Consider the following 15957-nt stretch of genomic DNA (forward strand, 5'->3'; position numbering starts at 1 on the left):
ATACTTAAACATTAAAAATGACTATAATTCTGAAGAGCCATCCTACATGTATGAATGTGTTATATTTCTAAAATCCTATCTCTATTGCGGCAGAGTTTCATGTTCATATTTTTATGGACACCTAGTGCCTTTTTCGCTATTTTGGTTTGCCTTTTTCGCAATACCTAGTGCCTTTTCCTGCCTTTTTCGCTATTTTATTTTGCCTTTCTCAGCCTATTTCGTTATTTTATTTTGCCTTTTTTATAGGTTTTTAGGTCCTAAAAATCCGTTCCCTGGTAATAATAAATAGCAGTTCTCAAATATCAACCATAGTAGAAATCCATTATAATAACGAGCAAATTACCTCCCAAACCAAGACGAGATAACATATTTCAGGTAACAATGACTCGTTTCTCTACGTTGAGGAAGAAATCTGAACGCCGCGCTCATCGTTATCCGATCGCATGCCGACTCTGCGAGGGTAAGCTCCCAATCCGACTATGCCCAGTATATCGGGCAAAGACTCCTGAAGAGCGCTTGCGAGAGTCTCTGTTAGGGCGGTTCTGCGGCAATTGCTTGTCGATGACGCATCGCGTTCAAAGGTGCACCAGCCGTGATCGATGCCGCCGGTGCCATGATAAGCACCATACCACGTTACATCAAAGAAGGTAAATTTATAAGAAGAGACAACTCGTTACTTTGAAAATGTGCCGCGCCGATTTTGACCGTATCTGAAACGTTTGCAACAGGGATTCGTCTCCGTTTTGACTCTGTCCGCGGCAGATTTTTTATTTTCGCCGCGAATACGGAAAACACTAGCAAAACATGAGAAAGCGGCAAATGTGAATTTCGGGGATAATTTTGCACAAGTGATTGAAACAATGTATTTTGATTTAGAAAGTACATAAATGGAGGTGTAAAATATAAAATATTCAGCGAACGTGTAAAATACTCAGGTGCGTGTTTGTGAAAGTGTCCTTATTAAGAATAGAGAGTGTTTGTAAGTGCCAAGTGATTGTCAACAAGTGCGATCGTTGATGCCTATGGACAAAAGTGATTATTATAAACAAAACCCGTGTACTTTTATATAAAAATGCATTAGTTTAATAAGAAATCTATACATTTATATATGAGTGTACCTATGTTTTGTTTTCATCTGGAAATTTACATATTTGAAGTGTACAAAAAAAGTTATGTGTCGCGATTTGATGGATAAAGTCTGTATATGGCGGCTTTATGAACAAAACCAATGTGTGTTATATACAGATGGCATGAGTTTATTTTAAATCTATGCATTTATACATGAGTTCTGTTTTCTTCGGGCAATAATAAATATTTTCCAATTTTTTGTTCATATTCATGCAAAAAACAAACGCATAAATGTGAAGCATAAGTTGTTTCCGTCTTTCTCACATCCTCCGCCAAAACAAACACGTAAATGTGAAACATAAGTTATCTCCGTCTTTCCCACGTGCTCCGCCATATTAACTTGACAAATTCTTAAATTCCTGCGAAATGCCGGGTCCGACATATTTACGCGCATACATACGAACCTATAAATATGCGTTTACAGTAGGCTGCTCCAAACTTGAACATCTTGCAGCTCTATTCTGCTTGTTATAAAATATTTTGTAACCGGCAAATTTTGTTACCACTTCTTGTAACGCAATTCCAGGTACCTTGGTAGCGTTTCAATTTATTCAGTATTTCAGCTATGAAGTTTTGTAGAAATTCTGTGTTGCATATTTTATGGGGCAATATTTTGTTACCTGCTTATGAGATGGTAACAAATTTTAGCAGTTACAAGAGTGCGCAGAATGCGAAAAGGGTTTAAAAAAAGAGAGGAGCTTTATTTTCCGGTAAAAAAAAAAGATTACCAACGCAAAATAGGTTAATGTACGATTTTGTGTTTGAAGCTTTTCATGATAGTAAACAATATTTGTGTTACCAGCGCAGAATAGGTCTGTATGTATACACTCACTTATACATGCTTCAGAGCTTTTCAATTATCAATAATGCAGTATAATTAAATTTTTTAAATTCTATATATGTTGTTCGAAGTATCTAGAGTCAACTGTAAACAAATCGTAAGCGATCGATTCACAAAAATTTTAAAAATGATGACCGAAGCTGGTGAAGGCAACCATGTTGCCAAATTACAATTGTTGTAAAACCACTTATGTATGTGATTTTAGAAGTTTTGAGTTTACATCAAAATATCATGGGCCATGTGAGCAAAAAATTATGTTTGTTTTGTTTTTTATTAAAATAAAAAATTAAACCACTAATTGATAATTTAAAAGTTGGAAGGAGCACAGCGATTTAGAAGTTTAGATAAAAAGTGGCTAAACTCGAGATAAATTATTTTTGTAGACGTCCTCAGATTTTACTGCGGAGTTGCAACTTTTCATTTGACTGGTTGTGATTTCTTCAATTTTATATTTTAGAATTTTTGTAGCCCTCGCGCAGAAGTTGCGCTTGTGTGCGATGAGTTTGCGGGGAGATGTATGGTCATTGAATATATGAATGAATGAGTCTGACCTTGAAGATATGCGCATGCGTTTATGAATGAATTTGTTATTGTTGTATTTTAGTCGCATATGCGTATGTGTACATATATGTATGTACGTGTATTTGCATGGATGCAGAAACATATATATGTTAGGAGGAAAATCGCATGAGTACATTTGTACAAGTTGGTGTGAATTATTTATTGATTTTAAATGTTCAATTTAATATTTTATTTTATTTGTTAATTAAAGGGGATTTTTCATTCATAAATTACAACTTCCACATTAAAGAGGAAGTTTGTAAACCTCTTGCATGCGCATGCATTTAATTTCCTTACATTTGTTTAAAATTACAAATTAAAGAAAATCTACGCACATGCGTATTTTAAATGACGATGCCAAATAAACAAAAAGAGTCGCGGCCATCTTGTTTGCTATTTCATTTCTTTATTTCTATCATCGATCACTCTTTCTTCAACGTTCTTTGTCGCCGCGCAATCTAATGTGCGTCGAATTCATTCACGAAACTTGATGTTAAAACGGACGCGAATTCCTCTTGCGAACCTTCCAGACTCACTCGCCACACTTCAGCGAGTTGTCTCTTCTTATAGATTTACGTTCTTTGGTTACATATTGACGAGGAGCCCATTTATCGAAGACCGTGGAGCCAGCAGGTTACCAGCGAAGGGGAACGAGACAACGTGCTCTCAATATACGCGTCAGACTCCGGGACGGATTCCCGAATCCTCCGCCCAGAAATAAAAGAGGGCGAAATAATTGAGCCCGTAGCGGAAGTGAATGTCCCAATATCGACGAGGGGATCGGAAACCCGGACTTTCCGACCCCCGTTAGGACCTAAAAGGCGACAGCGTGGATCGGAAGCACGCTATCTCCGACGACGTCAACGGGCGCGGCAGCGCTGCGGAGTGGAGACTCGGTCTTTCCGCCTGCGGTCCATACGCAAAAGGGCTCCCAAGCAAGCAGGACGACGTCAATGGCACGGCAGCAATGCGGAGCGGAGACTCGGTCTCTCGGCCCGCGGTTCATACGGAAAAGGGCTTTCCGTCAAGAAGAACAACGACAGCGCCGTGGAGTGGAAACTGGGAGTTTCCGCCCGCGGGACACAAGCAACGCGACTTCAAGACACAATGAGCAAAGGGGTAGACTGGAGACTTGGCCCCGCCAGTTACCTGCCGCATTTAGAACCGGCCCTGTAACGCTCGCCGCTCAGACATTGCGACCATGTACGGCGATTTCCGCAACAGCGGTCGTTAAGGTGGAATCGAGAGGACGCTTACATTTAGTTCGAGCATCCACAGACGTATGCGCGCCAACGTCCGTGATATCGGCCGATTTAGTGCGGGAATTAGGACTGGAGGAGATTGGTCGCGGGAACCACCGAAGCTGCATGGTTCGGCTGCGAGGGAAATATGGGAAAACTACGAGGGTATCAGTACACGCGACAGTAGTGGCGAATTATGCGCGGATAAGCCCCACCGCCAGCGTCGACCGCTCGATAGCCACGGCCTATACCAACATTCGATTGGCAGATCCTAGTTTTTTCGCCTCAACTCCGATTCGCTTGTTGCTGGAAGCAGATGTTTACCCGTAGATCATTCTACCGGGCACCCTTCCTACCGCCTTCGGCCCTCTCTTGGCACAGAATAGCATCTTCGGATGCACTTCTAAAAAATTCCTTGGCGAGTATGAACTGCAAACTCCAAGATACATTTCTTGAATTTTGAATAAATATACATTTCTTGAATTTTGAATAAATATATATCTCTTGAATTTTTAATAAATGTACATCTCTTGCATTTTGAATAAATATTTTTACATTTGTGCACTGAAATGTCAATCCATGTCCTGTTTATTTAATTTCTTATCTCCCACAGCCAGAGAAGTCCTAGATGACCATTAATGGTGAGACCTACGTATCCAGCTCAACGAAAATCAATATTTATGTTACAATTTCTTTCTTTGTTTATATGTAGGAGTGGTGGCTGACTCGACTAACTATTGTTGCGTATAGCAAGGGGGCCGGCATGTTTAGGCCTCCATGCTAAATCAATCACTTAAAAGGGTGAATCATCCTAACGTAGAATTGTATAAATGTGCAACGGATGCACACATACATAAATAGCCTGATTAATGCTAAGCCGTTAGCATGTACGTATATGCGTTTACCGCTTAAATATAAAACTTCGTTAAGTTTCCCCTCCAAACAGTTTGTTAGCATGTACGTATATGCGTTTACCGCTTAAATATAAAACTTCGTTAAGTTTCCCCTCCAAACAGTTTGTGGCTTGGGGGTCAAACTTAACTTCGCAAGAATTAGCTCGGTCACTTCTTGCGAGAATTCGAGGATCAAAGGACGTCTGCCAGCCACTTCCCCTGCGTATTTTTAACCAAGGTAATATTGTAAGTCACTAACTCTACATACATATTTCTCCGAATTGAACAATAAAGCAATTGTATTATATTTAATTAATCCGCGGTGTTTTGTTCTGCTCATTTTCGTTCCAACATAAAACCCTTGGTGCAACTGCGAGCTACGTTGCCCCAATTGTATGCACCCAATAAACATTTAGGTTTAAGCTCAACTTGAGGTTAAGTTGAGAGCTAAGGTATTTCTCAAATCTCCAACGTTGTTTCTCAACAGTACCTCAAGTGGGGGATCATAGCGTTCTCAACAAAAAGGATTGTTTCTCAAGTTGAGAAAATGCTAGTTCTCAAATTGAAGTCCAATGTAATTCTCCAATTGGTCTCAAACATATGATTGAAATACTGAAATTGAAATAGTAAAATACCTTATACCTTTTTGACTGAAACGACATACAGTGGCTGACAGGTTATTTCATGCAGCTTCAATTTAATCATATATGTAATACTTCTATATTGGCAGTAAGCTAACTTCTCAATGTGTAAGCATTCCGAAATCAAAGCGAGACAGTCTAGTACCATTTTTGTCAATGTATTGTGTATTTGAGTGCCGTTTTTGTATATGTGTTGTGTACATGTTTATTTATAAACGTATGTGTTCCTTTTCTTTCGTACGTGTTTATTGATATATCTGTACTGTAGTGTTTTCGGACGGTACTAGCTCTTACTGCCAATATAGGAGTATTACATATATGAATTTAATAGTTTAGATGACAATGACAAGAAAAATAATCGCAGTTGAAAAAAATTTGTACGCAAATATTTAGTCAAATGCTTTGCTATAAGGATACCACACTAAATATTAAATATTTTTTAAATCATTAATTTATTTAACTTATTTTTAGAATAAATACGCTGCATGAAATAAGCTGTGACATAAAACTTGGTTATGTTTTTAGTTTTTAATTCTTAATTTGTTAAACCATCGGTAAATAATAAAAATGAAGTTGCCTTTTAAAACTACACTTTCATTTCAACAATTTGGTGTTTAAATTGCATCGATATACGTTTTGGTTTTCAAAATACAGCACTCGAAATTTTAATACTTTACCTGCATGAAATAAGCTGTGAGCCACTGTACATAGATGAATTTAAATATTATTTTTCTTTTTATTACTCCTTTTGTATTATGTAGTTAAGCAAAATCGTATTACAATAATTCACTTCACAGTGCACAATCCGACAGTAATTTTGCCACTTGATTCACTTGGCGTTTTATTTTCTTTCAAGATTATTTGAGGATATTTTGAAGATTATTTACTTTTTGTTGGTAATTTTCCTCTTTATATAGCTTTAGTTTTTCATTTGATAATTAAATATTCGTTTCTCTATCACTTTTTACGTATATGCGCGTCGGTTAGAGATGAGTTGGAGAATGATGTTGGATATCAACTTGATTCGGGACTAAATCGCTGCAAAAATCGGAGCAAAAACAAATAATCCGTCTAGATTGAATTTTTTATTTTCGTTTTTGACATTAATTGTTTGACTTAAATATTTTCTATTCATGCAAAATAAAAACGCGAGGCAATGTAAGGATATCATGTTACATATTTAGGTAATTTTTAGCATTTTTTATAAAGTAGACAAATATCTAACACTTAATTTTTTAAAGATCAATAGGTTTTAAACCTTTTCTACTTTATATAAATTACATTGTACATATGTTTTTTAACAACTTAACTAAAGTTTTGCATCCGCCAATTTCTACAGCCACACATCAAAAAATAACGAAGTTACTTTATTGACACATTTCTATGAAAGAGTTACTTTTTAACAGTGAGATTTGGCTAACTTTAAATTTTTTTTTAAAACCGGTGGTGAACACTCAGAACACGGCCCTAAGAGGGGCATAACATGAATGAAAAAAAACGGATTAGATTTGAAGTCAAGCGGAGCAGAGGAGTAGATTTAAAATTTTTCAAAAACCGGAGTAAATCTAATCTGATCTTAGTGGAGTCCAAACACTAGTAAGGAACGAATTTTTTACATTTTAACGCGAATGACCCACAGATGGCGGGAAAACACTGGGTTTGTAGGGAATATTCATTCTCTTTATTCATATTCGTATGTTAATTTCACTTTTGTATATATATATTTATCTCTTTCGCACGATTTTGAAGATCTGTCATGTTGCAAAGATGGAAGGTCTTTTTGGTTGCAAGCGAAAGAAGTTAACGTTCAACGCTCTAGCGTAATTGATAAAATATAAGAAAGTATTTATTTCAATACGTGTTTTATTAATAGGGACACACAAATATCCCTATAATTGGTGACCCCTGACAACAGCCACAATAAATAGTGACTTAAAGAAATCGCGTTAATTCATTTTCAACAGAAAGGCAACGACGCCACACTAGTGCAGCTGCCACAGAATTTTCTAGTGCCTCAATTTCACAACACAAGTGTGAGGTTAGGTATCATACTACAGCGAAAAGCAGCATCACCGACCTAAAAATTTTCAAATCGCACAAATACGAGACTGCAATCATTAACATGTCTTTAAATGACGACCAAGTCGCAAATTCAGGCGGTACAACTACAACCGACATGGAAGCCATGGTGGTTCGGCTACACAAGCTACCTGAGTTTTATCCAGAAGACCCAGAGACCTGGTTCGAAAAGTTAGAATCAATTTTTCATGTTAACAACATTAGGAGTGAACCTACAAAATTCCACTACATTTTTGGTTTTGCTCCGCCCGAAGTTAACCCTTATGCAACCAGTGTTAACAAAGAAGCCATTCCTGCCGATAAAACTAAGTACTCGGTCCTTAGAGAGAGGGTTATTCAAGCCTTTTCCTGCTCGGAGGAGACCAAACTCCGAAAACTTTTTAAAGGCCAAACGTTAGGCAACCAAAAGCCGACGCAATTCTTAATGGTTTTAAGAAATGCAGCCTCTGGTAGCTGCAACAAAACAGTTTTAAAATCTCTATTTTTGGAACATCTTCCAGACACGGTGCGGACCATTCTAGCCGTTAGTCCATCCGACGACATCGACAGTCTAGCGCTAATTGCAGACAAGATTATGAAGAATCAATCACCTACTAACGTGTTTGAAGTTAAACACCACCAACGCCTACCATCACCAAGTAAATTCGACAAACTGATGGAGGATATCTCAGCACTGACAATGAAAGTAGATAAACTGGCCTCTACTGTCAAAACGCTTCAAAGTAATCGACGATATTCGAGAGTACGCAGCACAAGCATCGAAAGCAAGCAGCAAAGAAAGGAGGGTCCTATGCCTCAAGGTCATAACCCATCAATTTGCTTCTTTCACAACAAATACGGCATCAAAGCAAAAAAATTTAATCCACCGTGCCTCATGGCACAAGACACCAGTTCTTCGGAAAACTAATCAAACCACCTTGCGTGCAGGCGGCGCATGGTGGCAAGCTTCACAACCGTCTGATAATTTCGGACAAACTGTCCGGAGCTAAATTCCTGGTGCACTGGGGCAGAGTTGTCTCTTCTTCCAACCTCTTACTCTGCCACTAAAATCGCACATGATCTTAAGCTGTTTGCAGCCAACAATACTACAATCCCAACGTACGGAGATAAGCGACTTACACTCGATCTAGGGCTTCGTAGACCAATCGAGTGGACATTTTGCATCGCCGCTGTTCCGTACGCAATCATTGGTGCCGATCTGCTATCGCACTACAACTTGCTCATCGATCTCAAAGGGCAGCTTCTTATTGACAAGACAACCAAACTAACATCAAAAGGCTTTATCAGTTCTACAGAGCAGTTCAAAATTTCTACGATAAACGACACAAAGAGTGAATTCATGAAAATTCTCAAAGAATTTCCTGGGATCACTGGTATTTCACAAAACCATGCACCCGTCAAACGACAAGTGGAACATTTTATTCCAACTTACGGTGCCCCGGTGTTTCAACGGGCACGCAGACTCAACCCAGAGAAATATAAGGCCGCGAAAGCCGAATTGGAGTACTTGATGAAATTAGGATGGATTCGTCCTTCGAACAGGCCATGGGCTAGCCCTATTCATTTAGTCAAAAAGAAGACCGGCGACTGGCGGGTATGCGGTGACTACAGACGCTTAAACTCTGTCACGGTGCCCGACAGATACTCAATCCCCCATTCTCAAGATTTTACCAACGGTCTCCAAGGAAAAACTGACTTGTCGAATGCTACACTACTGGTACATCCGGCCGCAGACGCGCAACTTCGTTTAGTCACTGATGCATCTGACATGGCTATGGGTGCGGTGGTCGAACAACGAAACAACAACTCTTCGTGGGAGCCTCTTGCATTTTTCTCTAAAAAATTTTCTCCGGCTCAAATAAAGTACAGCACGTACGATCGTGAGCTTACTGCAGTCCACGAGAGCATCAAGTATTTTCGCCATTATCTCGAGGGATGTGATTTTGCAATCTTCACCGATCACAAACCCTTAGTTTACACATTTAAGCAGCGCACTGATAAAGCGTCGCCTCGACAATAACGTCAACTGGAATACATTTCGCAATTTTCAACCAACATATTCCATGTTGCCGGCACTGATAACGTTGTATCGGACGCTCTTTCGCGGGTGGACGCATTTCACATGCCAGCCAGTTTCGATATTACTGATCTGGCTCAGCAGCAACAGTCCGATAAGGAATTAGAAGAACTTTTAAAGTCAACGTCAACTTCCTGCAAATTCACCAAGATGTATTGGGGTGCTTCAAAGACACCGATAGTCCTCGAAACATCGACTGACAATGGTCGCCCTTATCTGCCTGCAGCTTTACAACAACAAATTTTCAACAGTTTTCATCGTTTATGGCACCCAAGCGGTAAAGCCACTTTGCGCATAATTCAACAACGTTTCTTCTGGCCAAATATGAAACGTGATATTGTAGACTGGGCTCGGAACTGTGTAGACTGTCAGCAATCAAAAACCAGCCGCCACGTCCAGAAGATTCCTAATGTGATCCAAGCTCCTGATGGTCGCTTCGATCATGTTCACATCGACATGATTGGACCCCTACCACTAAGTAATGGATTCAGGTACTGTGTAACATGCATTGATCGGTTTTCTAGGTGGGCCGAAACGTTTCCAACGAAGGATCAAACTGCAGACACTGTGGCTAAGACATTCTACGCCGGATGGATATGCAGATTTGGTTCACCAAAGATCATTACTTCGGACCAAGGTTCGCAATTTGAGTCGGCCTTGTTCAGTGCACTACTAAAATTTTTGGGAACTCAACGTGTGCGCACCACATCTTACCATCCTGCTTCCAATGGACTTATCGAGCGTTGGCAACGTTCCCTAAAATCAGCAATCATGTGTCATGGCTCTAGATTCAACTGGGTGGAAACGCTTCCAACAGTGCGTCTAGGCCTTCGTACCTGCATACGCGAAGGGTTAAACGCATCACCCGCGGAATACCTGTATGGCACCACTTTGCGAGTGCCAGGTGAGTTTTTCAATGATAATGATTTCGCATCAAATTCGCAGATCTTCTTAGAAAAGTTCAGAGAGCACATGCGCGAGCTAAAACCAGTTCCTACAGCGCACAACTACAAACGCAAACCATTTTGCTACAAAGACTTGGCAACGTGCACACACGTTTTTCTCCGCAAAGACAATGCCCAATCTCTCGAAAGGCCGTACGAAGGACCATTCAAGGTCATCTCGCGACCTACTGATCGCGTTTTCCAAATCCAGCGCAAGGGCTCAACTACAAATGTTTCAATAGAGAGACTCAAACCTGCGCATCTGGAGAGGATTTGGCTAAATGATGATTCATCTAACCCTGTGGACCAGACGCAAACGAACACGTCGTCTAACATGTACTCTCAATCGGAATCTTCTTCAACAGAAAACATAATCGATTACAACGAACTTCCCGCAACTTCAACACAACAATACACTCCTGTAACTCAACCGAATTCACGACCAATCTACAATACAGTTCATAATGACCATAGTTATGCAAAACCGCCGTCGGAAAAAGAGTCGCAGGATCGCAATACTCCTGCTGCAAATTTTCAACCATTGAAAACATATTGAAAAAAATCTGTAAAATTCAAAACTAGATACATATTTAAGTAGCATAAACATTTAAATTTTTATTTTTAACAGACATGTAAACCCACTTAAAAAATTCAAAGTTTAGGAGGGTGTACTGTAGGGAATATTCATTCTCTTTATTCATATTCGTATGTTAATTTCACTTTTGTATATATATATTTATCTCTTTCGCACGATTTTGAAGATCTGTCACGTTGCAAAGATGGAAGGTCTTTTTGGTTGCAAGCGAAAGAAGTTAACGTTCAACGCTCTAGCGTAATTGATAAAATATAAGAAAGTATTTATTTCAATACGTGTTTTATTAATAGGGACACACAAATATCCCCATAGGTTGTATCAGACTTTCGACGTGGTTTCGAGTTGGTAAGCTTTTAACCATGAACCAACACAGATGAACCAGAACAGATCTGACCGGTTGAGAAGCAGCCATTTGTAATAGCAATTGAGAAAAAAGTGTGTGACGTTCGTAATTTTGAAGTTTGCTTTTTATGTTTTGCTTCTTTCTTTATGTGTATTTTGTCGGTGGTTTATTTCAGTGATTTTTTGTGCAAATATAATTAAAAGGAAGTGCGCGGTGATTGGATGCAAAAACCACGGTGCAGCGAACAAAGGTGGCGCCGTCAGTGGTACCGCTACTTGGGTTTTGCCGATTTTGACAGTTGTGGTAACTTGTAAATAAACCTTTGTTTACAAATCAGCGAAAGAGAAATATGAATTATAAGTGAAAAATCAGTTTAAATTGTGTTAATTTGCAATTTGTGAGTGATTTTTGAGTTGAAGACTGCGTAAAAACTAATACAATGAAGTGATGTGTGTTAAATTGCGACAGCCCTCAAGATGCAAGTGTAGCGCTGGGACGAATCGCTGCATTTTGTGTACATAGGGCACGGCAAAGCCGTTCCCGAAATATTTCTCTATTATTATATTAACAGCAATTCCTCACAATGATTTTGTTTCTGCTCCACGCAGCCTCCATTAGCAAGTTAACTAATCAATCCCGCAGAGATGCTGCTGCAGTTTTCTGCAGCAGCCTTAATTGCAAAGCAATGGAGTGTACTAAAACGTTTGCTGAAGCAGCCTCAATTGCAAAGCAATGGAGTGCACTAAAATGTTCACTGTTCTCTAATAGATTAGGTGAAAAATGCAATATTTTCGCATTTAGCAAAATTAAAACACGTTTTTCGTTGTAAAGTGAACTGCTTTGGCAGTTTCAACTCGTTCTTCTTTTCGCTCTATTCGTTGTTTACTTGTGGTACACAAATGTCAACGCCCAGGACGGCGCAATCTTGTATTCTATCATTCTTGTGCAAAAACACGTACAAAAATAATAAATTGGTTAGCACAAACATGTGCATAACATTGCCTGCATTTTTATACCCGAGCGCACTTGTGCACAAGGGTATTATAACTTTGTTCACATAACGGTTGTTTGTAACAGGCAAAACGAATCGAGATAGATATAGACAAATGTATATATAAATGATCAGAATGAAAAGAGAAATCGATTAAGCGGTGACTGTCTGTCCGTCCGTCCGTCCGTCCGTCCGTCCGTCTGTGCACACGATAACTAGAGTAAAAATTGAGATATCTTAACGAAACTTGGTACGTGCACTTCTTTCTGGCGTAGGACGGATGGTATTAAAAATGGGTAAAATCGGACAATAACCACGCCCACCTCCCATATAACGGTAATTTTCAGAAATACGAAAACTGGATATTTTAGAAACTACTGAAGATTATTCACTCAAAATTGATATTTACAATAAGTTTTAGACGAAAAATGAAAATATTATAAATTTTTGGAAAATGGGCGTAGCCACGCCCACTTATGGTTACATGTGTATATCTTGGTAACCGCTGCACCAATTTCTTCCAAACTTGGCACAGTTGTTAACCTTGGTATAACACACGAAATGACTGAAAATTTTTCAAATCGGACAATAACCACGCGCACATCCCATATAACAATAATTTAGAGAAATACGAAATCTTCGATAAATCAGTAATTATTGAAGCTAATTTATTCAAAATTGATGTTTGCAACAACTCTTTACCAAGAAATACGTTTAGGATAAAATTTTGAAAAATGGGCGTGACACCGCCCACTTATGATCACATATATGTATCTCGGTAACCGTTCTACCGATTTGTACCAAACTCGGTGTGGTTATTGTGCTTGCCACATAGAAGCAAAACGTTGAAAATTATTGAAATCGAACTAAAATTACGACCGCTTTTCATATAACAGTAAATTTCAGAAATGCTTGAAACTTCAATATTTCGAAATTTAAGGACGCTAATTTACTCAAAATTGGTACACCCCGGTTTACCATGTAGCGGTAGCTTTCGGAAAGGTAAAAAACATATATTTAATACTTGCGCCGGGTATTTAATGTTCGGCTCCGCCCGAACTTAGACTTTCTTACTTGTTTCTTTATGCTTCGTCTTCATATTCTTTGTTTACTTTTCACAGAAAATAACATGGCGCCGAAATTACAAACGTCGGCCAAAAAATTATTTTTTTCTTTTGCTTCATCTTGTCAGATCTTGTGTAGTTGGATCATGGCTTTTAACCATCTCAGTGAAATGCAAGAATGATAGAAGAGAATGGTGTTTAATGCATCTCCTCGCCGTCAGAACTGCCTCCACTTTTTCGCCAGGTTTGCGTCGGTAGGAAACGAAAAAAAAAACTTATATCGCACGCTTTCCTTTTGTTTTCACTATTACACTTTGCCACTGCACACTTCAATTTGCTTTGTAATGTCTCAATGATTGTTTAAAACATAGCTGGGCACACCAACACAGTCTCATTTTGTCATGGGATTAGTGCGTCGCGCTCAGTTATGGTTGCCGCATTTTTTATAAATGTACTAAAAGTGGTATTTTTCGTGCATGGGTATTTTGGCCTATTTTGCTTATACCTATAGTGTAATAATGAACCTTAGAACCAATTCTTTTATATGCTGACCGGCCAGATGGTTACGGTGTTTAGGTCTTATTTTTTAACCGACTTCCAAAAACGGAGGAGGTTATCAGTTCGTCGGAATCTTTTTTTTTTTTTTTTTTATGTATGTTACCGCATAAGTTTGGACCACGTCAACCGATTTCGATAATTCTTTTGCATCGGAAAGGTAGTGTCTCAGAGGTGGTCCCATACTAATCTGGTTAAGATTCGATCAGTGGATCGTGAGATATATATATATATATTTTTTTTTATATGAGAGTTGAAGTCGGTTTTTTTTTTTGCTAAAAATTACTTGTTTCATATAAGTAGGTATTTAGTCTTAAAAATAGAGTATAACTTATAAATATTATTCATTAAGTATTTTTGGGCATAAACCAGCATTTACATTTCTCTATCGATTTCTTTTGATAAAAAAAAATATTATAAAATAAAGTATGCAATGTGTGCCCTAGTGCGTCGCGCTGAGAAGCACTTTTCTATAATTGCACTGAGTGGAGCGTTTTTTTCATTTGTTTATGGTTAAAAATCATAACGTCTTTTTAATGTCACATTTTAAATTAAAATAAATGGGGTTTGTGTAAACCTTATTAAGTTTTCCCATTGTAAAAACTTGGGCTTATGTAATTCACATACAACTGCAGACCTAAAAAAAAAAACAAATGTCGCAAATACAATGGTATTTAGAAAAATTACTTATTAAAATGTCTACTAATAAGAGCTTTGCACTTATAGCAATTAGAACTTGAAAGTTAATATTCATGCTGAGCAGATTATTACATTATCAATTCATTAATGTCTATTTCATCTTGGTGTAATTTTAATATCATTAAGTCTTTGAGATGCTGGTCCGATAAAGAGTTTCGGTGCTTAGATTTTATTATTTTCATTACGGAAAATGCACTTTCACATAAGTAGGTGGTACCAAACATGGAATTTAATTTGTATATTTGATCGATTACTTTTGGGTACAAATCAGCTTTTAAACTCTTCCAGAAATCGATGCCTGTTTCTATAGGTACAAATAAATTGCTTTGAAGCTTCACTAATTCGTTCCGAATTTCTTCTGGTTGCTGTCCGATTTCGCATTGCATCGGGTTTGAAAACAAAACCATTTGTTGCCTTATTTTTTTAAAATCCTTAAATCTGTTATTATATTGTTCTTTTAGTGAAGTAAATATTTCGTCGCATTGGCTCAAATCGTAATTTGGAAACGTAATAAAAATTTCGGTGGTGAATTTGAAATTTTCCAAATTTTTACTGGAAAATTGCATATGAAGAATATCTAATTTTCTTTAAAATTCATCCACCGAAGAGACAAGATCGAAAATTCTTTTGTTTTTCCTGCAACGAAAGGTTTAGTATATTCATAAACGCCAACAAATCACAGAATAGAGCAAATGGTAGCAAAAATTCTGGACTTTTGAAATTTTGCGCTAGTTCTCTTTCAAGTGAAGAGTTCCCCGACATTAAGAAACTGTAAATTTCGTTCAACCAACAAATATCGGTAAAAAGAAGCAGATCACCATGTTCAGCATTTACCTCTTCTAAATATAGTTTTAATTTTCGGTGAGAAAGTGCATTGTGCCCACCTCTCAACTTATTTATGACTTTTGTGGCCGTTTTAAGTACTTCTGCCATTTTCAAAACTTTCGAAAATAAAACTTGCTGGTGAATGATGCAGTGAAATGATGGAATGTCAATTTCATTTTTTTTAAGGTAGCCCACAAAACCTTCATTTTTTCCAATCATAACCGGAGCACCATCTGTACACACAGCCGATAATTTATTTGTATCTGCAAATGAAAACAAACATTTGCTTATTGCTTCAAAAATAGATTTTCCGTTCGCATGGGAATGCAACGACTCTACGGATAGAAATTCTTCATAAGTATTGAAGTATTTATCTGTTGTGCTTACGTAAATAATTAATTGGCATATGTCGTTAATATCAGTGCTTTCATCTAAACAAATAGAGAAATATTTACAGTTTAACACCCTCTCTTTGGTTTT

General features: G+C 38.0%; 1 protein-coding gene across 1 annotated transcript; it reads left to right on the forward strand.

Moving 5' to 3' along the window:
- Nucleotides 1–7427: 7427 nt before the first annotated feature.
- Nucleotides 7428–8291, forward strand: LOC118736314. Its single transcript, XM_036466410.1, has one exon. It carries the CDS (start codon nt 7428–7430, stop codon nt 8289–8291), a length of 864 nt encoding a protein of 287 aa, XP_036322303.1.
- The last annotated feature ends 7666 nt before the right edge of the window (nt 8292–15957 follow it).

This window comes from Rhagoletis pomonella, unplaced genomic scaffold (assembly GCF_013731165.1).
Source record: "Rhagoletis pomonella isolate Grant_MI unplaced genomic scaffold, Rhpom_1.0 Rhpom_scaffold_00003, whole genome shotgun sequence".
Classification (NCBI taxonomy): domain Eukaryota; kingdom Metazoa; phylum Arthropoda; class Insecta; order Diptera; family Tephritidae; genus Rhagoletis; species Rhagoletis pomonella.